The sequence below is a fragment of the Peromyscus maniculatus genome, chromosome 6 (assembly GCF_049852395.1).
Source record: "Peromyscus maniculatus bairdii isolate BWxNUB_F1_BW_parent chromosome 6, HU_Pman_BW_mat_3.1, whole genome shotgun sequence".
Lineage (NCBI taxonomy): Eukaryota > Metazoa > Chordata > Mammalia > Rodentia > Cricetidae > Peromyscus > Peromyscus maniculatus.
The window spans coordinates 80,324,327-80,348,984 of NC_134857.1; the positions used below are offsets into that span (position 1 = coordinate 80,324,327).

General features: G+C 41.7%; 1 protein-coding gene across 3 annotated transcripts in view; it reads left to right on the forward strand.

Moving 5' to 3' along the window:
• Spag17 (sperm associated antigen 17) overlaps positions 1–24,658 on the forward strand; it is a 236,522-nt gene that overhangs the window by 188,877 nt on the left and 22,987 nt on the right. For 2 of the 3 annotated variants that reach the window (XM_076574715.1, XM_076574716.1), the window contains 10 exons: positions 1,382–1,564; positions 2,506–2,619; positions 3,177–3,222; positions 4,928–5,027; positions 5,182–5,229; positions 9,659–9,758; positions 10,990–11,083; positions 12,811–13,185; positions 20,442–20,578; positions 23,995–24,179. In XM_076574715.1, the coding sequence (XP_076430830.1) occupies positions 1,382–1,564; positions 2,506–2,619; positions 3,177–3,222; positions 4,928–5,027; positions 5,182–5,229; positions 9,659–9,758; positions 10,990–11,083; positions 12,811–13,185; positions 20,442–20,578; positions 23,995–24,179 (1,382 nt within the window). Of the gene's footprint in view, positions 1–1,381; positions 1,565–2,505; positions 2,620–3,176; positions 3,223–4,927; positions 5,028–5,181; positions 5,230–9,658; positions 9,759–10,989; positions 11,084–12,810; positions 13,186–20,441; positions 20,596–23,994; positions 24,180–24,658 lie in introns of all 3 variants that reach the window. The other variant, XR_013052267.1, reaches the window with a different exon arrangement.

The window sequence follows — 24,658 nt, forward strand, 5'->3', positions numbered from 1 at the left end:
GGCATCTCTGCCTCCATTTTGCATCTGTCTCCTTTAAATTTGGATAATGTTGCTGCTCAACTTTTCATATAGACATGGTAATCATTTGAAAATCTTTCATCTAAAACTAGCAACCCTCCCCTTCAAGGCTAGAAGCACCAAAGAGTGAGTAAAACACATTTGAGATTTGCAGCGACACCATAATAAACAAATTGTCGGTCACCAACAACTTCCTTGTCCTAGTTAGCATTAATTATCAAATAGTCTAGAGTCATCTGAGAAGAAAGCCTTGATTGTGGGATTGCTTAGATCAGGTGAGCCTGTTGGCATGTCTGGGGACTGTTTTGACTATCAATAGATACTGGAGGTCTCAGCCTCCTGTGGGTGGCACCAACCCTAGGTGGGTGGTCCTAGATGATATAAGAAAGCTGGCAGCATGAGCCTGTGAATGAGTGAGACAGAGGATGAGCCAGCAAACAGCATTCCTCCAGTTTTCCTGCCTTGAGTTCCTGTCCTGACTTCGCTCAACAATAAATTGTGACCTGAAAATATAAGGCAAATCAACTCTTTCCGCCCCAGGTTGCTTTGGTTGGAGTGAAGTTTTTGTTTGTTTATTTGTTTGTTTGCTTTCTTGCTTAGTTTTAGGGAATTTTGGAATTAAGTTCTAACTATGTAGACCAGGCCTGCCTTGAACTCACAGAGATCCATCTGCTTCTGCCTCTGGGGTAATGGCATTAAAAGGTGTGTGCCACCACACCAGGTGGTTTGATTGTTTTTTTTTTCCCAGCAACAGCACCTCTAGACATCTCTGGGTACTGTCCAAAACCCAAAAGAATTAATGCCTTTCTGACTTACCCTTTGTTCTTAGCCATTGTCTCAGAAAGTCATTTTGGATTCCAGGAATAACTGGATGAGTGGAAATTATTCTCCGACCTCCAGTCTACCTCTGGCAACAGCAACCTTCTAATTGTCTAGAGAGCTCTGATCCTGAGCTGATGATCAACCAGACCATACTTGGATCAAGACTGCCTGAGGATGCATATACATTCATTGCTCCCCTTCTATTTTCCTTCTTTTTTTTCCTCCCTCACATCACTCCAAAGTTCTTGTTAGCATCTTGAAAATGGTGCGTGAGATGCTAGTCCCAATTCTTCTCAGTGTAGCCATACAGAATGATGAATCTCTTTCCTGATTTACCATTACTTTAGTCATTTGCATTGGGGCAAATTGGGTGGCCAAACCTGGTCTGTTTGGATCTCTCAAAGTCAGATCTCCACTGGTTTAGGAACCCCATAACCACTCCTGATCTAGTAATCACATAAGAGTACTTGGCTAAAAAGTCCATCACTGCACTATTCTGACTTCTTTGGTGAAACCTGTACTTTTTGTTATATGTATATAGAAAAAGACTCCAGGACCTCCATTTGGCACTCAGAATTGGAAAGGCCTCTGCATTGGGTTTAAGCAGCTAACAAACACCCCGGCCCCTATACTCAAAGGCCCCAAGGTACTACAGATGCGTCAGTTCATCCAGCATGAGGTCATAAAGAATGAGGTGAAACTGAAGCTTCAGATTTCCCTCAAGGTAAGAGAATCCGGTGATGTGACAATTCCCCCCACTACCCCAAAGATCGGGGACAAAGCAAATCATCCCTGTCCATCTCCTGAAGAGCCTGAAATCATCTATTTTTATCAATATTTAGAGTAACACTTGAGTATCGGCTGCCCAAAATAGAAGGTTAAAAGGTAGAGGATACTTACTGATTCCTATAACATAGGATTAAGTTATAGGAATCATTAAGAGGCCCCAAAGGTGTTGCTATAGTTTGAAAAACAAAACCAATGTACAATTTCTATATAGTATTTTTTCTTTTGTACTACACAGAAAGCCAACACTCTCTGGAGAACATGTAGAGCCACATGTTAATCAGATACTTGTTCATGGATGAAAACAGTTGCTGCTTTGAAAATGGTCTAAGACTCCATAAATAGATGGCTTGTTATATGATCATAGCTATAGAATCTTTCTAAGTTTAACTCTCTCTGCATAGATATTATATGCATTTGATGGTTATATGCTCAGAACCTAGCATCGAGAAGAGGATCAATATTGATGGATGTTGATCAAACACTCATGGGGAGGGAATATATTTCATCTAGAAGCAAAGGCATGGACTAAGTAACTTATACCCATGGGCAGAATCATAGAGACAAGACTGAGAGACCAGAAATCATCCATCTCAGTGAAAAAGATGCTGCAGCACAGTGTTAGAAGCAGGATCCTCCCTGTGCAGTTCTCTCCTGTGGCTTTAAAGCTTTTCTTGAGGGCAGAGGGGGACTTGGCTTATCACTATTAACCTCCTGAGAAAAAGTTTTCCCAGTGCTTGACCAGTTAACTGATTGCGGAGAGGTATCAACTTATCTCCTTAGTCCTTTTGGGATGTTCCAAGTTGACATTGACTATGTTGGTCTCTTTCTCTGCCAAGTTCTTGATCTTTATCCATTTGTTTGACTGTCCTGGTCTAGGATTATATAAACCATATTCTAAAGAAAGAAGACGAGCTACAGGAAATGACCGTCAAGGATTCCAGGACGGAAGAAGAAAGAGGCAATGCTGCTGATCTCCTCAAGCTGGTTATGGTGAGAGAATGGCTAGAGACCAGTGTTCTTGCTCCTCTCTCACTGTCAGGTGCTCCCAGACAGAATGCATAGGGAATAGCCACATGAGAACCTGCCAAGGTTCTGAAGCATTTGCCTTATCCTCATCCTAACTTTTTCTGTGCTAACTGGATTATGGATTTGTTGAATTTTCCAAATATATCTTCCTTTGACTATTCCTTTGTTCACAGATAATCTGGAAGACCCTCAAATAAAAGATATATATGTTATTATTTTACTATGAATATACACTATTAATTTTACTTTAAGAAATTAATGTTTATTGAAATACTGAGTAACTTAATGAATATGAAAGAAAAAGTAATTTCCATGCCAAACTATTTCCATTCTTAGAAATTCATTAAATAATGGAGCAACAAAATATTCAAATAAATTGTATATTGGTATTTAAGAAGAACAAATTCATTTTATAGTTTTTTCCATAACAAGTCAAACTGAGCACATAAAGAATGCTTCTAAACAAAGTATTTCCATGTGCAAATATAATTAACATCAAGTAATTCTAATCTTCATTTCAGTCTTTCCCTAAAATGGAAGAAACTACAAAAAGTCATGTTACTGAAGGTAACTGGAATTTGATATTTTTCTGTAATATATCTACAGGTTTCAGAAGGACTTCTTAAATGTATTTGTTTGTCATTCTGTTTACCACAGCAAATACTCATGTAACCAATCTCCGCTCCTATCCTGGCCGTGCTATTACAAAGGTTTATATGTTTTCAGTCTGCCCTGAAAAACAGTGATTCCCTCCTTAGTTCACCTTTAACCTTCCTTTGCCAAACAAAAACAACACTGGTATTTTACCTTCTCTCTTACCTCAACTCCATAGAAAATAGCTACTAGCAAGGAGCCAGCTGACCAGTGACCCCATGTACAATGCACACCCACCAAGCAAGTGCCCAGACATTGCCCACACCTTGCACTCTTCTACACTGAATGTCGTAAAGCAAACAGCTACTCTCAAAGGAGAGCTTCCCTGGCCCCAACAAGCTTGGTCATATCACAGCAACAGCACTAGAAATTTTACTGCGATTTTGCTTTCAGTTATATGACAGAGGCCCGAAGCTGGCTGCCTCGGGCTTCACTAAACCCTACTTAGACACAGTATTGACTTGTTACTCTTGTTTTGCTGATACTGTTGTTGTTTATCTAGAGTTTTCTCTCCTTAAGATTTCATATTACAGCAGTGATATCTAGCTGGAAGTGCTGAGCCACTACCCCTTTAGATGGCCATTACGGAAGAGGCCATTACAGTCTCCAGATCTCCTCTCTCTGGACACTGCCATCACTCTTTCACAAGCTGACCCCTGCAATAGAGTTCCCAGTGAACATAAATGCAAAAGGCCTTGTTAGAACTGAATTTTGGATAAATAATAAATAATCTGTATTGTAAGTGTATCCCAAATATAGCATGCTACATACTTATCCTTTAGAAAGTGTGTTTAACTAAAATGCAAATTTTATTTACCCTATATTTGATCTTACAAAGTTACCCTGGGCTATTTGAGCTTGTGACATACGGTCCAAGAAAGCAGGCATGTGTGATGGAGGCCAACCTACAGGCCACCCAATAGTAATGGTTAAACAAGTTGTGTTTCTCGAATTACTGCAGGAGGGAAACAGCATACGTAAAACTGACCTTGCTGATTGCCAATGATGCTACAAAGTCAGCATCTCCCATTGTACTTCCTAAGATGTTCTTTAAGGGGATGCCTCCAAAAGCATGAGTTTTACACTAACACAGATTTGGATAATATTTTACATTGTCTCACTTTCTTAAAGACTTACAACATACATTAATTAAAGGTACAGAAAAGTCTCACAAGAAGAAAACTTACTTAACCTTCTAAGTTTTCTTATCTTGACCAGGTATCCTATTCTTTCTCTGACAAAATGACAGCTCACTGAAACCATATGCTATAGACAAACTCTAAGCACCATCACCCAAATTTTAAAAGTGTATGATATTCAGCTCTTTGGAATTGGATAATAGGTACATGTTTAGAATAACAACCTCAGTATGATGGCCAATCTGTCTTAATATGAAAAAATTCAGGTCCTCGCCATGCAGCTTCCCTAGTGATGTAGGACAAAGTATTTATGTCTGGATCCTAAAGATGATGTTCACTAGCAGAACATGTCATGGAAAGTAGTCTGGTTGTTACAGCTTGGGTGCAGAAATCCCCTAAAACAATCAATAAATTTAATTGTGTAATGAAGAAATGTTATAAAGAAGTCAATACTAACACTAAACGTGTTATTTTTAAAGTTGCTGCCCACCTAACAGATTTGTTCAAGCAATCTATAACTTTGACTCCAAAATGTTCACCAGAAGCATTCACTAAAGATTACTTTGAGAAGAAATGGAGGTAAGCTGCACTGGGTGTATGTCACAGTTAGTGTACACATAGGGGATGCAGAGGTGTGGGGATAGTTGTGGCCCTTCTTCTGTTGTAGTGATGCTGCTGCTCTGTCGCTCGAGAGCACTGCCTATTTTACCACACTTTTCTTCTTCTCACATAGGGATACATCACAAGGAAGGAGCTGGAAAGAAAAGCTCGAGGAACAGAGGTAATTCTGCCCCAGTGTAGACATAAGCCTCTGAAAAGCCCAGTTCCGGAATCTCAGCGTTCAGTAGGCTACAAGGTCCTACAGACTCCCAGCTGCTGCTTGACATTTCAACAGGTCAAGGTGGCACTGGAGGCGGCCTGTTAGGCCATTGGGTAGATGTCAATAGCCCCATCTCCTGCAGTGGATTTTTGTGGTCACCCTTTGTGCTTCTGGCGATTCTAATATACTCATGAACATTTTGGGAATTAGTCACAACACTCAGGATCATGTTGTTTGCCTCAGGAATGTGTCCTGAGCATCATGATGTTTGTTTTCCTCCAGTCTGAGCTTAATATTTCAACCCCAGCTTTTTATCCATAAAGGAAGCCAAATACGTTTATGTAGCTGGGATGGGGTGGCCATTTTTATGCATGAGTGTTGTTGGTTGCTTTTTACTCTTTACTCTTTGGAGTCCTGCTACCCAGCTCCCAAATAAGCCACAGACTTTTTTTTATTTATGAATGTCCGGCCTTAGCTTGGATTATTTTTAGCCAGCTTTTCTTAACTTAAATTATCCTGTCTACCTTTTGCCTCTGGGCTTTTACCTTTTTCTATTTCTGTATATCTTTTCTTTACTTCTTACTCTATGTCTGGCTATGTAGCTGGGGGGCTGGCCCCTGTCATCTTCCTCTCCTCCTTTTCTCGCTCCACTCTTTTCTCTCTCTACTATTTATTCTCTCTGCCTGCCAGACCCACCTATTTCTCTTTGTTCAGTTCTTTATTAGACCAATCAAGTATTTTAGACAGGCAAAGTAACACAGCTTCACAGAGTTAAACAAATGCAACATAAAAGAATGAAATGCATCTTTGTATCATCAAATATTTCACAGCATAAACAAATGTAACATATCTTCAACTAATATTCCACAACACATGAGTTGCTCCTTTCAGAAACATCACCTTCGTGAAGGTATTGGGGTTACATTTTGGAGTGTATTGGGAAAATGGAATGATAAGACTTATTTCACCACTTACAAGGTTGAAGGGTGTATGTTGTTTGTAGTGGAAGAAAACCATTTGTTCCTACACATCTTAGGTCCCTGTCTGAGAACCCAGTAACAAAAGACAGACTGGTCAGAGGAAATAAATATGGATTTAAGTTTAATGTGAGACAGGGGATATCATAAAGAAATGAAGATTCGAAGAGAAGACTAGGCCTGCATAGCTCTATGCCCCATTTGATTACTAGATAGCCAGGAATAGATATGATGGCACAAGAGTATTACCTAATAGTAGTAAACTGGGAGAAACCAATGGGGCCTGGATGCTCAGATAGTCAGGCATCCCTCCATCTTCCAGACAGAGAGGCTCCTTTCCTCTTCATGTAGGGAGGGTACCACCCCTGGGGGCCTGGTGCTTCAGTGAAAGGGTAGGAAAAATGCTTTCTAGGTTTTCTGGCCTAGAAACAATGTATGAGACTATCAATGGGGAATGAGCCTGGATGTTCAGGGAATAGTAGGAGATGGAGACTTACTTTTATTTTTTCTTTAATGTGCTTTTAAATTGTATTACCAATCTCAAATTGTTACAGCTATAAGACAATGGACATGGCAAATAAAAATAAGAATATTATTATGATCCAAAAATGATGAGAATTAGTATGATGACTTTTTAAAGTTCTGTAAGAACTCCATACATGTATTCAGTGCATTCTGGCTACTGGTTTTCCTGCATCCCTCTGATCCCTCTCCTACCTCTCCTACCCCCCCTCCTCCCTCCCTGTCCCATCTCAGATTCATGACTTTGGTTTGTTGTGTGACTCATTTAGTTAGAGTTATCTATGTGACTATCCACTAGAGCCTGGCAGGGTCATCAGTAGGTACAGGAGCAAAGGCACTGTCTCCCCTTTCCCTAGTCTAACGAGCAAGGCACGGGGCCCCCTGAGTCCCTCCTCCATCCCTGTCGGCCCGTTCTTGTGCAATCTCTGTGCGCACATATATAATTGTCAAGGGTCTGTGGACTTACTCTTTTAACACCTTTTAAATGCTGTGCTGATTCATGAGTTGCCCATTATTTTTAACAATTGAAATATTCACAATTCAAAATTTTAACGTGTGAGTGGTTAATCGCAGCTAGGGAAGCTGATTCACATAACTAAATGTGTGGCAATGAAAAGAAAAAAGTGAGAACAAGAAACGTGGGCTGAGTATAAGGAAACCAGTATGTCAGGGACTTGAAGTGCACAGCAAATATGAGCTCCTATAGAAGAATCAACACCGAGCCTAGAACAAAGAAATGTAGGCCTCTCGATTACCAGGCTCGTTTCTTCCTTCATAAGAAAAATCCTAAGAGAGCCGTGAACTACCACCAGACTGCCCTGCTTGAAGGGGAAGTCCCATGAGTCAGGAGAGAGAAGGCATTTTAATGGCAGATTCAAGTCATTTAAACAAATGGCTTATCGATTGTACTTCACAGTCCTTCTGGGCATGCAGTCTGTGTATGGTCACTGGTCTCAGTCAGCATGTCTAGGGACAGCTCAAGTATGATTCCTGGTGGACTCTACTATGCCAACTGGCTGTTTCACTCCAGGAGTTCATTTTTCTTATCTATAAAATATGAAGATGATCAGCCTGGATGACTGACTGTTGCTTAGAAGGTACTGTTGTCAAGATCAGGAGCTTAAAGTTGTATAACTCAGCTTGTTGTTCAGCTCCACTCTTGTATAATATTATCGGGACCAGCCTTAATATTATACATCCCAGGGGCTCAGGAGAGAGAACTACTAACGGCGAGGACTATTTTCAGGAAATAGAATCTCAGCACACCGAGTTCTATAGTCCACTTGCTTTAATTCCTCTGGCATAACATCCTTTATACACAGCTTCAGTTCTGTTCTCATGTCTAGCTCCTTTCTTGGCTGATTTCTCTCTATATTTATCTATGGTCCTCTCTAAGTTCTATCTTAATTCTCTTGTCTTAACTCTGCCTCATCTAGGTCCTTTTCATCTTGTTCTTACCTAGCTAGTACTTCCCCATCTGACTCTTCCTCATCTTCCATCTCATTCCTCTAGTCCTCTCTTCTAGCCCTACAACCTAGTTCTTCCCCATCTCAGTTTGTTCCTCTCAAGTTTTTACCCGTCTAGTTCTTCCATTATCTTTCCTCTTCTCTGTCCTGTGCCCGGGAAGTCCTGGTATATAAAGGCAAGGTTCAAGCTAAATTGTGTAAAGCTATTACTTAACGTCCACCTCTCCTAGGCGGTGTCTCCTTGTGGAATTTACCTTAAGTCAGGAGACTTGTATATGGGCTGTTATCATTGTTAGTCCTCGGAAATTGGGCGACCACCTGGGCGGTGTCTCCTTTAGTCCTTGAAAGTGGCTAGAGGAGATATCTGATTCCAGAGAAAGCCTTTCCTGAGGCTGTTCTCCAAATGCCTGGAATGTGTATGTCTAGAGAGTGATCAGTCCACATTGTTAGCCCTTCTTAGGAAAAAATCAATTGGGAAAACTATGAAGGCACACATGATTTTTATAACAGAATACAGCTGATATATAATAACAAGCCAAGTAACACCAAAAACTCCTTGGGATTTGGCTTCCTCTGGAGGAATTCCCTGATCCCTCCAGGTAGTGACTTTGCCATAACCAGCTGAGTTCTTATGATATATTCCTGCGGCCTGCAGCACTCCACCTTGTATTAATTATGCTTTAGAGTGTACTTACTCCTGCACCTCAAGGTTTTTCCTATAAAATAGAGATGGCAAAGCTTACCCAATAACCCAGTTCAGAGCTCCTTGGCCTCCCCCGAGTATCGCCTCCCAGTGGAAGCATTCTGACTTGGAAACGCCAGCTCACTGCAGAGTCGTGTTGCTGTTTTACTTCCTAACAACCTCTCCGACTCTGCTCTTTGTTTTGTGTGGCTGCTCCTGCTGCTGTAATTATGGAAGCCTGTGGCTGCCACTTCAACTCCAGAGGATCTCACAACCTCAAAAAAAAAAAAAAAAAAAAAACAAACCCTCAGGCACTGGAAAGGGACATTGGCTTTAGACATTTGAGATCAACTGGCATCATTAGTCCCTGCCTCATATAAGAATCTGATTTACAAAGTAAGAAATGTGACTGCGGAAGTAAAAAGTGAACAGGCCACCCCCAAATAAAAGAATCTGGGTGGTGCACACCTTTAATCCCAATACTCGGAAGGCAGAGGCAGGTGAGTCTCTGTGTGTTCAAGGCCATGTGTGTGTACGAAGCCAGTTCCAGGCCAGCCGAGATTAAATGGTAAGATCCTATCTCAAGGGGGAAAGAAAAAAAAAGAGTCCAGTGAGTGTTCCCTTCTCAGTCTTACTGTTGGTGAGTGCAATGGTTTCCAGGGGGAGTTGGGGCTAAAGCAAAATAATTTTTCAATGTGTTTTGTGTGTGTTCTCTTGTATATCATTGTGGAAATATGAACCAGGGAAAATATCGAGAAAACACGAAATTACTTGTTGCAAATTAGGACCAAAGAAGTCACACCTTATTTTAAGTCTGAATTGAGCCCACTATTTAAGTCACAGGTAAGGGAACGTAATTCATAATAATTTAATCTTTATAAAATGATGCTTTGTATGTTAATCTGTAGGCTCTCCTTCCTGATACTGTTTACTTGCCTATTGCAACCATCTGACCAAATAACTCTGGTGCTGCAAATGTGTGATCACGTGACAGGGAAACTCTCCACGCGTGTATCACTTTTGCTTCCTCCCCCTTGCATGCAACTGTTAGCAATCCTATCTCTTCCCTTCTTCTTTGGGCCAAGTCCTCATTGTTGCTGATTTACCAACTGCTAGCAAACTCTAATTATAGCTTTATTTCATTAGAGATCCCTCAGCCATCAACTGCTAAATGCCATTAAGTTACTGTGAGTTCTTAGATGCCCACAGACACTCAACATTCTCCTCTTCCATGTGAGCCCACTCCAAAGACCCCAAGCCACATACTAGCCTGCCCCTCCCTGCCCCTCCCTGCCCTTCACTGCCCTTCATGACCCCTCACTGCCCCTTACTGCCCTTCATGGCCCCTCACTGCCCCTCACTGCCCCTCACTGCCCTTCACAGCTGCTCACTGCCTCTCACTGTCCCTCACTGCTATTCACTGCCCTTCATTGACCCGCATGGACCCTCACTGCCCTTCACAGCTCCTCACTGCCCTTCACTGCTGCTCACTGCCCTTCACAGCTCTTCACTGCCCTTCACAGCTCTTGACTGCCCTTCACTGCTGCTCACTGCCCTTCACTGCTGCTCACTGCCCTTCACTGACCCTCATGGACCCTCACTGCCCTTTACTGCTGCCCACTGCCTCTCACTGTCCCTCACTACTGCTCACTGCCCTTCACTGACCCTCGTGGACCCTCACTGCCCTTCACAGCTCCTCACTGCCCTTCACTGACCCTCATGGCCCCTCACTGCCCTTCACAGCTCCTCATGGACCCTCACTGCACTTCACTGATCCTCATGGACCCTCACTGCCCCTCAGGGTCCCTCACTGCCTCTCACTGAAACCTCAAAGCAAAGTGAACACTTTCATGTGTCCACAATGCCCTAGAGTTCTTGAAAATTCAGGATACTACTATTAACCAGATGAAATTCCAAAAACCATAACTAGTTAACAAAGAATAGAATTCAATTAGTCTCTCACAAAATTTTAGTTTTCAACTTCATCTTCAGAGCCTTGTCAGCATTGTCTGTCAACTAACATATTTGTGACAGTTACATAAAATAAATGTATGTCTGTGGATTTTCCTTTAAGTATAATTATCTGGAGAAGCTTTCCAAAAACCTGCCTCCTTTTACAAAGAAAAATGAAGCCACAAGCAAAACATCTGATCTGGATCTTCATTCAGGTAAGGCTTTATATTATTGCTATTCCTATCACATCACCTGAACCGAGTCATACCCAATATGGCCCCTTAGGACGTGGCTAGTTCTTACAATCCATTGACTTAATGAGAGTTGGTGACAGAACATACTATTATTGCCTGCACACTACAGATATGTCTGAGTTATATAAAGAGAGCAAGATAGAAATTGAATTTAGAAGCATTTAGAAGATCTGACTAACCAAAGGATTAATGAAAGGTTTTTTTTTTTGAGAACAGGATATTCACATGATCTCAAAATAACTCACATGCTTATTAATTACAACAAGTAAAATGAAAATCCATGTCCAATAGAGATTCAGTATTTGATACCTTAGTTAAATAGTCAAGTTTTCATGAAAAGTAAAACTGTCTACCACCGAATGCCTTTCTCACAGAGTGTAATGGACACAGTAACTGTACAGAATTCATGTCAAAAGTCTTTTATCTGAATCTAACCAAAAGGACATAATTGACAGATGTGTACCAATCTGTAGACGTTGTCCAATACATAGTCATTGTCAGGGTAGATGTGTTGTCAGGTGGAGAGCCCTTGGCTAACAGGCATGTGACTTTGAGTTCAGTCCCCAGCACCACACATACACACACACACACACACACACACACACACACACACACACACACACACACGCTCAGAATCAATATCATGAAACCAAAAAGATGGGACAATTGCTGTCATTCAAAAGAGACTGTATGACATAAAAACAACCTGTAACAGATCAAAAAGGGGAACACAGGACTTTTACTAGGGGACTGTATGTCAGAGGACATTGTAGAATTGTTCATTTCTTAGATATACTGATGGGAATATGGATAAAAAGAGTTGACCATATTTTCAGCAGATGCATGTTGAAAGAGTTGACAATGAAATGAAATTTAGAACTTCTTAGTGAACTGAATAGTGAGAAGACTCAGATAGAGGATGTTTCCATGCTCAATGTCATCCCTACAGTTCATCTACCCAGAACATGGGTGGGCAGGGGAAAAAAAAAAAAGCAGATACTTTCAAATTGAGCTTGCAAAGCAGAGATCAGGGTCAGAAAAATCACTTGTGATTGTGGTGAGGTGAGATCAGGTGATCTGAGTGGATGGGCCTTGGGTTGTCAGTTAAACTTGCCACACCTCAGGGAAACAAGAGTAGCCCTCGCCCACTCCTCAAAAGGTCAACATGCTTTCAGGACAGTCACTGGGCAGCTACAGCTGACTGCTCATCCAGGCTTTACACATACACAAGCTGAAATCTGTTCACCTCCCCAGTCATACATACATTTATTTAAAGTTGTTTTGTTTCATATAGTACCTGTTTCTTAAAGATACATATTTTAATGAAGAGATACATTTTCACAGTAATGAATAGATTAGAAATCATTTTTGTTTAGTAGGTAAATGCAGAGGCAGACTGCTTGGCCTCAGCCTGGTGATAGCTCCATCTGGCCCTAACGTCCACAGGATCCAGCCAGTTCCTAGGGAGTATGTGCTCTGCAGGAACTGCCTTGTTTGTTAGTGGCAAACACCGACCATATTATGAGGAATCTTTCAATGATGTTCTTCTGTGTAGATTTTTTTCAGGAGAAAGGGGAAACACCTTGCTCATTGAGAAATTCATTGTTCAGTGTTGTTTGTACAAGCCTTGGTTGTCTCTATATTGTTGGCCATAACATGACTTACATTGTTTGTTTTGGAATTTTTAGATTCTACACTGATAGCAGCTGTAGAAAAAGAAGCTGCAAATACACCTCCCCTTTCAAAAGAGGAAGCTGCTGAGAATATCAAGGAGTCTGATAGCCAAAGTGATACTGAAAATGTAACCAAATCTACCAAGAAGTCTTCTAACCAAAGCCAAACTGAGAATTTAGCACAATCTACCCAGGAGACTAATAGTCAAAATGAAACTGAAATTGTAAGCAAGTCTACCAAGGAGTCTGCTAGCCAAAACCATACTGAAATTTTTAAAAAATCTACCAAGAAGTCTGCTAGCCAAAATCAAATTGAGTATTTAATAAAATCTACCAAGGAGTCTGCAAGCCAAAACCAAATTGAAAATGTCGCCAGACCTCCTACTGAAGGTATAGCCAACATTATCTTTATCTCACGGGTTCAAAGTAAATGCTGTATCTCCTCAGAATGCAGGATTCATTCCTGTCTCGTGTCTCCAGCTGCCATGCCTAAACATGGATGCTGAAAATCCAAGCTCAGGTCTTCGTGTGCAGCAAGTGCTCCAATGACTGACCCTTCTCCCTGGCACCACCAAATTTATATTTTTAAGAGATTACTCTGGGTGGGGAGAGTGGCACTGGCTGCTCTTGGATTCTATTCCAAGCACCAACATGGGGCTTCCAGCCATCTGTAACTCCAGTTCCTGGGTATCCATCACCCTTTTCTGGCTACTTTGGGCACCAGGTATGCATAGTACATAGACATACATGCTGGCAAAACACTCATGCACACAATATTTTAAAAAGGAGCAATTACACCTACTTGAGAAGCTGGGGTAGTAGGATTGCAAATTTAGGCTAGCCTGGACAACATAGCAAGATTGTATATCCAAAGAAAAAGAACCCACAAATGTAAGCAGACTTTTCCTTGGGCCACCAGATCCCAAATAACAACACAGAGACTTATTATTAATTCTGAAATTACTAATAAGCTAAGCTCAGCCTTAGCTTAGGCTTGTCCCACTGGCTCTTATAACTTAAATTAACCCATATTTTTATGAATCTATGTTCTACCACGTGGTTCTTATCTCTCTCCCATTCTGTGTATCCAACTCATTCCTCATCTCCATGGTGTCTCCTCCATGCCTCGGTTATCCTCTTCCTCTCTTTGCCCAGAAGTCCTGCCTATCTCTCTTGCCTAGCTATTGACCATTCTGCTTTTTATTGCATCAACCACAGCAATATATCTTCACACAATGTACAAATATCCCACAACATCCCCCCTTTTTATCTAAATAGAAAGTAAAGATTTTAACTCTAATATAGTAAAACTATATAAAATAAGAACAATTATCAAGTAAGAATTACATTCACAGCTGGGCAGGGGTGGTGCATGCCTTTAATCCCAGCACTTGGGAGGCAGAGGCAGGTGGATCTCTGTGAGTTTGAGGCCAGCCTTGTCTACAAGGTAAGTTCCAGGACAGCCAAGGCTACATAGAGAAACCCTGTTTCAAAAACAACAACAAAAAAAAAAAAAAACCCAAGAATTATATTCACAATGTTTAGTCCATATGTATTTGGCAAATTTCGAGAACATATTTATTATCTATCCTATCTTAATGAATCAAAAGTTTTATACTAATACATTTTCTATTATAACTTGTATAGCCATTCTAAAATTATCTTTTTAGACCTAAAAACATCTCCTTAGATAAACAACTTACACTTTTATGTTTTTTATATCTTATGTAAGCTTTTTTCTGAATTTGGTATCAAAACTGTGTACTATCTAGTCTTCAACCCCCATCAGAGACCCAAGAAGGATATACTATTGCCTGAAAAACAGCAAGTGCAGAGCAAGTAACTTCCAAAACTATAGAAAGAACAGAAACATCTGACTTCCTGAATCACCCAAGTTTCCTCCGTAATATTGGGGCATCCATCTTTGACCTATAGGCCTAAAATATCTGACAGACTTTTTTGTGAAGCAGGAAAGTTTTGAAGGACTGTACTACTTGTCTTGGCCAAGTTCAGCAATCACTTCTTTTTGTGACCTGCTTTTCCACAGCATACTGTCGCAGCATACTGTTAGTAGTCAAGTCAAGGGTAGTTTCTTGCCCAGTGGCTAACTTTTTCACAATAACAGCAAACTCCATATGGAGGTTCTTCAATGCCCGTCATCCTTTTTTGAAGTAAATTGGTGCTGACAGGAACAGACATGTCTTACTGTCATGAAAAGCCTTAGGTTATTAAGACATCTTAAATGCATATTCTGTAGGTCTCTGAATTATTTGAAGACTATCTGTCTATCTAAAATATATCTCTATTTGATCTTGAAAACATAACTTTCATGGCCATAAACTTGATTGTTAGAAGACTAACTACTAACCTGTATTTCTTAATTATCCAAAATAATTTATAATAATAACATTCAAGGACTAGAAATTTACATTACATTGTTAAATGAGCTGCATAGGTACAGAATCTTAAACAAGAGTAGAAACAGAGTATTTTTTAACAAAAATAACCTTAAATTTGTATCACTATACAAAAATCCATACCAATGTAAAATATCTGAGATCAATAGTCACTTTTTAGTTTAAAGTAGATTCAATAATCTACCCTTTTAATTGGCCATTCCTACATCCCCCTTTTTTCTTTTCATAAAGAGATTCTTGAATCTAATCTCCTTTGTTCAGCATTTTTCCTGACTATGACCAATAACAACCTGTAAATAACCCTCCTAAATGATGACAAACATCCATAACCCACCAAATAACCCAAAACCACCCATCCCAAATCTTGGGAATGTGGGCATCATGTTCTCTAGATTGCTTCCTGCTCTCTGGGGGCAATGGCATCTTTAGGGGACCCTGGAAAAAATTGAGATAATGGTCAAGTCCTGGGAGAGCTAGCTGTATTATTTTTGTTTGTTTGTTTGTTTGTTTAGTCTATGTCTAATGGAAAAGTGTAGAGCTTATCTGAAGTCCTGGCTGGAGTAGTCTGTGAGGCTAGCCCATCTCAACTAGCAGCTTTGAAGTTATTCTGGATGCAGGATTTCTAGGAAACTGCAACAGAGGCATCTTGGGAGGCTGGATCATCCAGGCTACTTGTTTTCATTGTTGTTTGATCCTTTCTTTCTTTCTGAAAACATACAAACTTCTAAAGGTAACATATATATCTGCATTAATACAAGTATGGAATGTGCAGTGTGTACAAGTCAGCTAAAGTTTTCTTTTGCTCTGTGAGCAGGTAAAAGGCATCTGTCAACTTTGTAAGTCCATTTGGACTGTACAACCAAACCTCTATACACACCATATGAAAGGATAGCATGTAATAAGTCATGAGAACTCTGTAGTCAAGATTTATCATGTTTCTTTTTGAAAACACACAAACTTCTAAAGGTAGCATATATCTGTATTAATACAAGTATGTAATGTGCTGTGTGCACAAGTCAACTTGTATGTTCTGTGTTTGAGCAGGTAGAAGCATCTGTCAACTTTATAAGTCCATTTGGACTGCATAGCCAAAATATAATATAAATCTCTATCCAGCCATATGAAAGAATGAAATGTAATAATAAATCATGAGAATTCTGTAGCCAACAAGGTTTATTATGTCTCATCCAGTCTCAGAGCTGTTCCCATGTCATGGAATCAGCATATATGTTATCTGTCCTATACTCTTTCTTGATTTCTTTTTTTATGACTAGCCAAAAATAGGAAGTCTCCCTCAATCAAATCTGATCTTCATTAATTTTGAAGAGAACCATAACTTTTTGTTTCCCATGGAAACAAAGGCATAAACTCTCTCCCAATGCAACATATATTCTGAATTCCATTTTGAAGTTAAGACATTCTTAAAATATATAGTTTGGTTTAATTTAGCAGTTTACATAATTCAATGTCTCTCAGCAGCTTTTGTTTTTTTGTACATTAGCATTTAAAAAAATTCAAAATCAACAAAGCACCATACAGGATCCAGATACTCTGTATTTCCCATCTTTATGTGACTTTTTTAAAAAATATTACTTTACACTTTCTTTAAAGACTATTATTTTTAAACTCTTTTTCAATGATTGTCTATACCCATTCTCTTTTCCTTAGCATCCAAGCACATTTTTAAAGCATACTGTACTCGTCCAGACATTTTCTGGGTCTGGACCTGACTTTCTTCATGTCACAGCATTCTCTGACCACAAGACAAACTGTAAATGACCATGTCAGCTGCTACACAGCTCTGGTGCCTGGTTCCACCCCTCTCGGCTCCCTGAAAACCTAGCCTCATGCTCTGTGAAGTTGCTGTATCCACAGTGCAACAGGCATTTTTGCCTAGCAGGCTGGCTGCTCAAGTGCTCTGCTGTGCTTAAAAGAGCCTCACCTCTGTTTGCCAAGTCTACCCAAGAGATGGCTTCCTTAGGCCCTTTCTTAGAATATTTGAGCCCCACGTTGGACTAAAAAAAAAAAAGTACGTGTAAGCATACTTTTCTTTGTGCCACCAGCTCCCAAATAATGACACTGAGACTTATTATTAATTATGAAAGCTCATCCTATAGCTTAGGATTTTTCCTAACTAACTTTTGTAACTTAAATTAACCCATTTATACTAATATACATTCTATCACATGGCATTACTGCTCTTCCATTTTGCACCTTCTATTTCCTCTCCATGTCTCCTGGCACCTCCCACACATCTTGATTCCTCCTCTTTTTCCTTCTTTCTCTGCCCAGAAGTTCCACATATACCTCCTCCTTAGCTATTGACCATTTAGCTCTTTATTACACCAATCACAGCAATATATCTCCACACAGCAAAACACAAAGACGTAAAAGATCTCCATGATGGTTGTGATGGTGAGAGCTTGTGGCAAGGGAAGGAAGAAGTAGGAGAAGGTGGGGGCAGCAGGAAGGGACAGAAATTGTGCAGATAAAACTATTCCAAGACTTGGACTCACATGGCCAAGTGGAGATGATGAAAAATGGGCTGAGGAGATGGTTCAGTTGGTAAAGCGCTTGCCATGCAGCATGAGGATTTGAGTTCACCCAGAAACCCAAATATAAAGAACTGGATATAACAGTGAATGTCTTATTCCAGAGCTATGGCAGCAGAGACAGGGGGGATCCTGGTACATGCTGGCCAGCAAGTCTAGCCAAATTGATAAGCCCCCAGTTCAGTAAAAGACCTTGTCTCAAATGTTATGATGGAAAGCAATTGAAGAAGATACTCAGCATCAACATCTAGCCTCTGCACACTTGTGCCATGCACCCACACACACACAAATGTGTATATACACATACAACATATACACACATAAGAGAAAGATGGTAAGAAGCTAATTACTTAGAAATATATCATGGAAGTGAGGCTGGTAACCCTAATTAAATGAATGAGTGTATGAGAAAAAAAGAAGAATCAAGGTTGGTTCCAAAGTTAACTTATATAACATGATGTGAGACAAATAATTTGTAGTTCTTCTGTCTCCTCTTCTACCAGCCAGAAATCATGTTATGCACATGGTTATATGCATAAGAGGGTTATGAAAATTGAATTGCTTAATATACATGGCATATAATAAGCTCCTCATTAGCATTTTCTATTAGGAGCAACAGTAGTATGAGCAGTTAATTAATACCCATTGGATCAAGATGTTACAAGGGACGCCTGCCTGAAGAATGGTGGCCCACAGACATCAGGACACTAACTGCTAAGCTCCACCTCCAGAGAATCTGCTTGCTTGAATGACAACAGGATCTGTCTGGACTATGGCCTGGGAATCTGTTTTTCCAGAAACTAGCTACCCTGAGATAATGATACCCAGAAATGTTTGGGGATCTGTGGAATCTGACTCATTGGGGTTCACATTCTAGCCCTGGTACTCATTAATAGCTTCTTAAACAAGTTTTTATCTTCTACATTTCTATTTTCCTTATCTGTAAACAGGCAGAGAAGGTCAGAGACTATAATTCTTCTGTATTCACTAGGGCTTTTCAATTTTTAAATGAGAAAACACAAATTCAATTAAAAGTGGGGGAGGTAGTGGATTTACTCCCGCTCAAAAGCAAACCAGAGACCAGACGATTGGGGCCGTTCCACAGGTGGCTGCCTCTGGCTCTCAGGCCTTCCATGGCTACATGTCTGCTGGCTTGTTTATCTTCACATTCTCACTGTCTTCCTCATGTCCCATTGACAAGTTGTCTTCATTTGGTTCTGTTCTCACCTACAAAGGGCAGGTTACTCCATGTGACAGGGATATTGACCCTGGAGGCCCAAGGTTCCACTTCTTCCAGATTCATAATGCAATAGGCAAAATGGTGTTACCCCTGTCAGCTTTGGTAGAATTATCCAGCAACAGTCCTCATAGGTCAGCTTGGAACATGTTGCCATCCTGATGGCACAGACCAAGTGCCATGGACCCAGATGTATGTTGAGTAAAACTACAATGAAGGAAGGTACAGCTAGCACATTGAGAATAACAGCTGAAGGGCTCCCTTCAGCCTCCGTAGACTCCCTCAGCCCCCCTCACAGTCCTCAGCACCTTACCTGCCCCCAGGTCCTGTCAACCCCTCCTCAGCTTCCTATGGCAGCCTCACTGCTTCTAGCATTTTGTGCGGTCCTCACTTCAACCGTTTTTCAAGGGCAAAATGAGATGCTCTGTGTAGAATTAATTTTCAGTGTGGTGCTCGCCTGTAGATCATGCAGGCTCAGGTCCTTTTTTTTTTTTTTTCTTGCTTTATCTTTTGAATCCCTCCAAAATGTGTGTGTGTGTGTGTGTGTGTGTGTGTGTGTGTGTGTGTGTGTGTGTGTGTGTTTATCTGCTACTTGTCTGCAGGGGCTAAAAGAGGGTGTCAGATCTCTTAGAGCTGAAATGACAGGTGGTTGTGAGGTGCCTGATGTGAATACTGGGATGTGAACTCAATCCTCTGGAAAAGCAGCCAGTGCTCTTAACCACTGAGCCGTCTCTCCAGCACCACCACCCCCAACAAAAGATTTTAAGTAGGATGACTTAAGGACAATTTTCAGGTCAACCTCCTGATATTTGGAGCAAATATAAACAGCCACAGTTTTGTGGATTATTTACTTCTCCGCCCTCTGTCAAATGACTGAGAGACATAAAAGGTATGTCTAACAGCATCTGCCCAGCATCTCATAGAGAAGTTGTAAGGAACAGAGATAGGTAATATACATAGAACTGCCTAGCAAAATGGGCAAATGGAAAGAGAGAAGTGATAAAAGCTTTTACTTCTTTAATTAAGCTCCCTAAGGCCTAATGACAGGGCTGGAGATGGAGAAATGGCTCAGCCATCAAGAGCACTTGCTCTCTCAGAGGAGTAGATTTCCGTTCCCAGCACCCACATCAGGCAGTTCACAACCACCTGTAACTCAAGATCCAGGAGATCCAATGCCTTCTTCTGACCTCTGGGGCATGTGCTCCTACATACATACACATACACACTCATAAGCATACACAAAAACACACACACACACACACACTTTCACATATGAATATACACACATACACATAATAAATTAGATATTTTTTGGAAAAAATAAAGATTAATTTTAAAAAATGACTAGAGAAGTTTCCAGGCTGGTTTGTGCTCATCTATGCTATGACAGTGCTACCCATATCTTAGATGTGCCCTAATGTGTACTTTTTCCTCTAATAGAACCAGACTTTTTTATGCCCATCAAAATTCCAACCCAGTCATTGCTGCAGGATGTTACTGGACAAGCAAGAAAAGAGAAAGTGAGGTTACCTCATTATTTGATGAGTTCCAAGCCCAAGTCTCAACCTCTTGCCAAGGTAACAGAGATGCTTGGGTAAGTCTCCCAGGGCATTCTGTGCAGTTGAAGTCACTGAGGTTCATGCCAGTCCTGTGCCCCCATTCTTTCTCCACAGGAGCATAAGGAAGGCAGTGCTTTGCTGCCACTGGCTCACGCCAGCTGCTGAGTTTCATCAGGCAGCTGGAAGGTCCCTAGGAATGGTCACTTTGGGGAGAATCATTCAGGTGCTCTCTGTTGGCCAAGGACATCACTGGCCTCCCATCTCATTGCTAGCCAGGGCTATGCCATTTTTAAAGTTCCTCCATTCTGGTTAAATGGTGGTAATTCCTGAAACTACAATCCTTTGCATTTACAGAACTAAAGTCACTTATTTGCCTAGAAGCTTGCCTTCCTGCTCTGTGGGCCCTCAGTTAAGGACAGCCACAAGGGTTGTACATCTGTCACCTGGCTTTCTTTTGCTCAACACTGCCTGGTCACTCCTAGAACTGCCAACTTTGGGCCAAAAAGAAAAGGAAACTTTCCAATCTCCTTCTCCAACCACTCCCTCTGACACCTGTAAGCAAGGACGCCCAGCTCTGTCACATGTGTTAGATGTCTGAGGTGTCCTAAAGAGACAAAAGGCAGAAAGAGACCAGAGTCTGACTTCCACAGATGGGACTGTTTATTAACACACAATACTGAGGGGAAGCCTCCCTCCTCGGGTAATAGAGAGAGTCTGCAATGGGGGGAACGGCTAGCTGGAGCTCGGGGAGGGGCTTTGGAATGGGGAAGTTGATGCTGCTGTGGGGGCTAGGTATGAATCTGTGGTCTCTGCTGGAATTGTCTGTTTCCGGGAAGACAGATCATCTTGGGAGAGAGGCTGTCTCTGCAGACATTTCCCACTGGGTTGTGGCTGGCCAGTAAGATTGGGCCAAGGACAGTGGTAACTCACAGGAATCCTGTTTTACAGCCTAGGCACGCTTGTCACTGTGGCCTGAACTCTTCCCTGAGCCCTTGTCTGTCTGTCCATGGTGTTAATAATGCATCTAATAATCTCTTATCCCAAAGGACTGTGCCCCAGAACCTAAACCTCAAAACCTTACACTTAACAATGCTTAGGATAAAGTCCAAAGGACTTGATCCAGCACAAAGTGTGGCCTCATATTGTTGGGAAAAAATAAATAAATAAAGCCAAGAGTTTAATGGAAACAAAGCAGTTTTTAATATATAATTCTGCATAACGGGATGCCAGCATAGAGAAAAGGCAAACATGGCTGGCGTGACTTGAAAAGACAGTAATTTTCAAGGTTGTTGTCCTGTGTTGTGGTCGTGCTGCCCCACCCCACCCTATCAAGAGAAATTCTTGTTCTCTTCCCCTATTGGTCAGGACATGCCCCTTCCCAAATTCCTTACCTTTGTTGGCTTAGGATGCAAAGCCTTACCTAATAAATAATTTGAGACTTGAGGCTGCCCCATTTTCTGATCTTGGGCTCAGTCACATCACAGACCTGTAACTTTCCAGCTCTCAAAGTTCTGAGACCAGCAGGTACCAGCCACCAGCTAGGGAGGGGAAGAGGCTCAGCACCTCCTGCTCTCTGTGGCTCTGATGAGCTCTAAGAGCTCCTCATATTGAGAACGGACCATAACAGCACATCTGTTAAAATTTGCTCCTTCACCCTACCCTGCCCAGCTCACTCTCCTTCAGCCCCTGCAGGTTTCTCTCTTCTGTCCTTCCTCAGCACCTTTCAGATAAAGTTTTTCCCACTAGCTCTGATAGGATTGCTTCCATATATTCACAAGTCAAAAAATAATCAACCATTTTTCACTTTCATGATGGACACTAACTGTTGTATTTGAGTGCAGCGCATATGTAACTGATACCTGTAGCTTGAGTTTTTCTGCCTTGCCCACAGTCAGGACAAATCTTTGTCACCCGCCAGTCTCACAGCTGCTCAGACCCAACCAAGTAAACACAGAGACTTATATTGCTTACAAACTGTATGGCCGTGGCAGGCTTCTTGCTAACTGTACTTATAGCTTAAATTAGTCCATTTCCATAAATCTATACCTTGCCACGTGGCTGGTGGCCCACCGGCATCTTCACATGCTGCTGGTCATGGCGGCGGCTGCAGTCAGTCCTTCTGCCTTCCTGTCCTTTTATTTCTCCTCTCTGTTAGTCCCGCCTATCCTTCCTGCCTAGCCACAGCCGATCAGGTTTTATTTATTGATCAATCAGAACAACTTGACATACAGACCATCCCCCAGCACAGCCAAGTGCAGACCATCTCAGACACCTGCACTCAGGCCCATGGTCCTAATCATCCTCTATGCGGACCTGCTGGGTAATGCCACAAAGAACCCAAGAAGGGCTCCCACAGGACATACAGAACATCCCACAGCAGATACCCATGCTCGGAAACTTGAATGTGCACATGAATTCCACAGGAGTTTGTTAGATATGCAGATTCTGACTAAGTCTGATGTGTGACAGGGGAGTCTGCAGTTTAATCCCCTGGTGATGTCAGTGATGGGCAGAGGGTAGAGTTTCCTGTGTGGCTTCCTGGTCAGCAGAGTTAGCAACACCAGAGAACATTTTAAATGCAGCGCGCCCTCCCCACTCCAGACACAGAGAGTCTGAAACTCCAGGAACAGGAGCAGTAGCCGTGAGTCTTCCAGAAGATTCTGCAGGAAGCTAACTAACCCTTGATCTGGTACCACTGCCCCAGAGGAAAGAGCACGGACCTAAGAGTCAGGCGAACCTGGGGTAGAGATGTTGCTACTTCAGCATTTGAGCAAATGACCTTTCAACTCTGAATGTGTACTTTCTTTTCTTTAAGGCAAAAACCTAAAATATTTTTATAAGTAATAGGTTTTCTGCTCCCCCTCCCTCCCCCACAATAAGTTTTCCTACTGATGCAGTAAGCCAGATTAAGCCAAATTTAAAAAATACAACAGCTTTATTGAGAGCAATTCCCAGGAGGGTTCTCTGATTCCCAGAGATTGAGGCCAGAGAAGTAAATCATCTTCCCCCAACCAAAGCAGGGAGATTTTATGGGTTGCAGGCAAGGGATGATGACTTGTCTGCTACCAGCTGGGTTTGTTACCAAGTATGGTCAAAAGCTGAGTGCTTAGGCGGGAACTTGGGCAGCTGGCAACTTCCGGGGAGGAAGCTGCAATAGTCGCCAAGAATGCAGACCTGGCTTTTGGTGCCTTCCCTTTGTTCAGAGACTGAGCTGGTCGGGTTTGGAGGGGCGGGGGGGGGGGGGGGGCTCTTTCCAGATCCTGAAGGGGAGAGCTGGAGGCTCCAACTGAGCAATAAGGATGTCGTAAGAATTGCATGAGACCATAAATCTTTTAAGTCTTCCCTTGGCCAAGCAGTCATTCTTCTCTGGTGTCCACAGTGTTTTCTTTAATCAAAAAGTCTTTTTACTTTTTCAATTTTTCTGCTCTACAAAGGTGGAAGATAGTGTTGGGGGGAAAGTGAACACATCTTCCATTGCATCTGCTGCTATTTATAACGCAAATGCATCCCCTTTCGGGTTCCACCTTCTGCCACCGACAGTGAAGTTTGGAGTGCTTAAAGAAGGACACACCTATGCGACCATTGTGAAGCTCAAGAACGTTGGTGTGGACTTCTGCAGGTGAGGCTGTTGTACCTATTTCGCAAAACCCCCAGAGACCACCAAGGAGCCTGTTTCCCATGCAAGCACAAAGGGGTCCTTTTATTGTCAGGTTCAACCTGGGGCACCGCCAGGCAGATGGAGGGAAATGCAGCTGCAGCAGTGAGCCCAGGGGTAAAGAGTTTTTTATAGGGAAAAACCACAAGCCAGTAATTACATGCTTTGGCAACTTGGGATTCAGTAGAAAGGATATGGGGCAAGGTGATTTTTTGAAACTATTGGTCTAGACTTTGGGCACAAAACCACATTTGAAATCATTGGGTTAGACTTTTTGGCGGGAAACCACAACTTGCTCAGCAGGATTATCTGGACTGCTCAGCAGGATTATCTGGATATCTTCAAGGGCCAGAAACTGCAGACAGAACATCTGCAGGAGCATACTGCTCTGTATCTGCTTGAGTTGTCATGGCACATTCCTGAGGTCCTTCCTGGAACTGAGT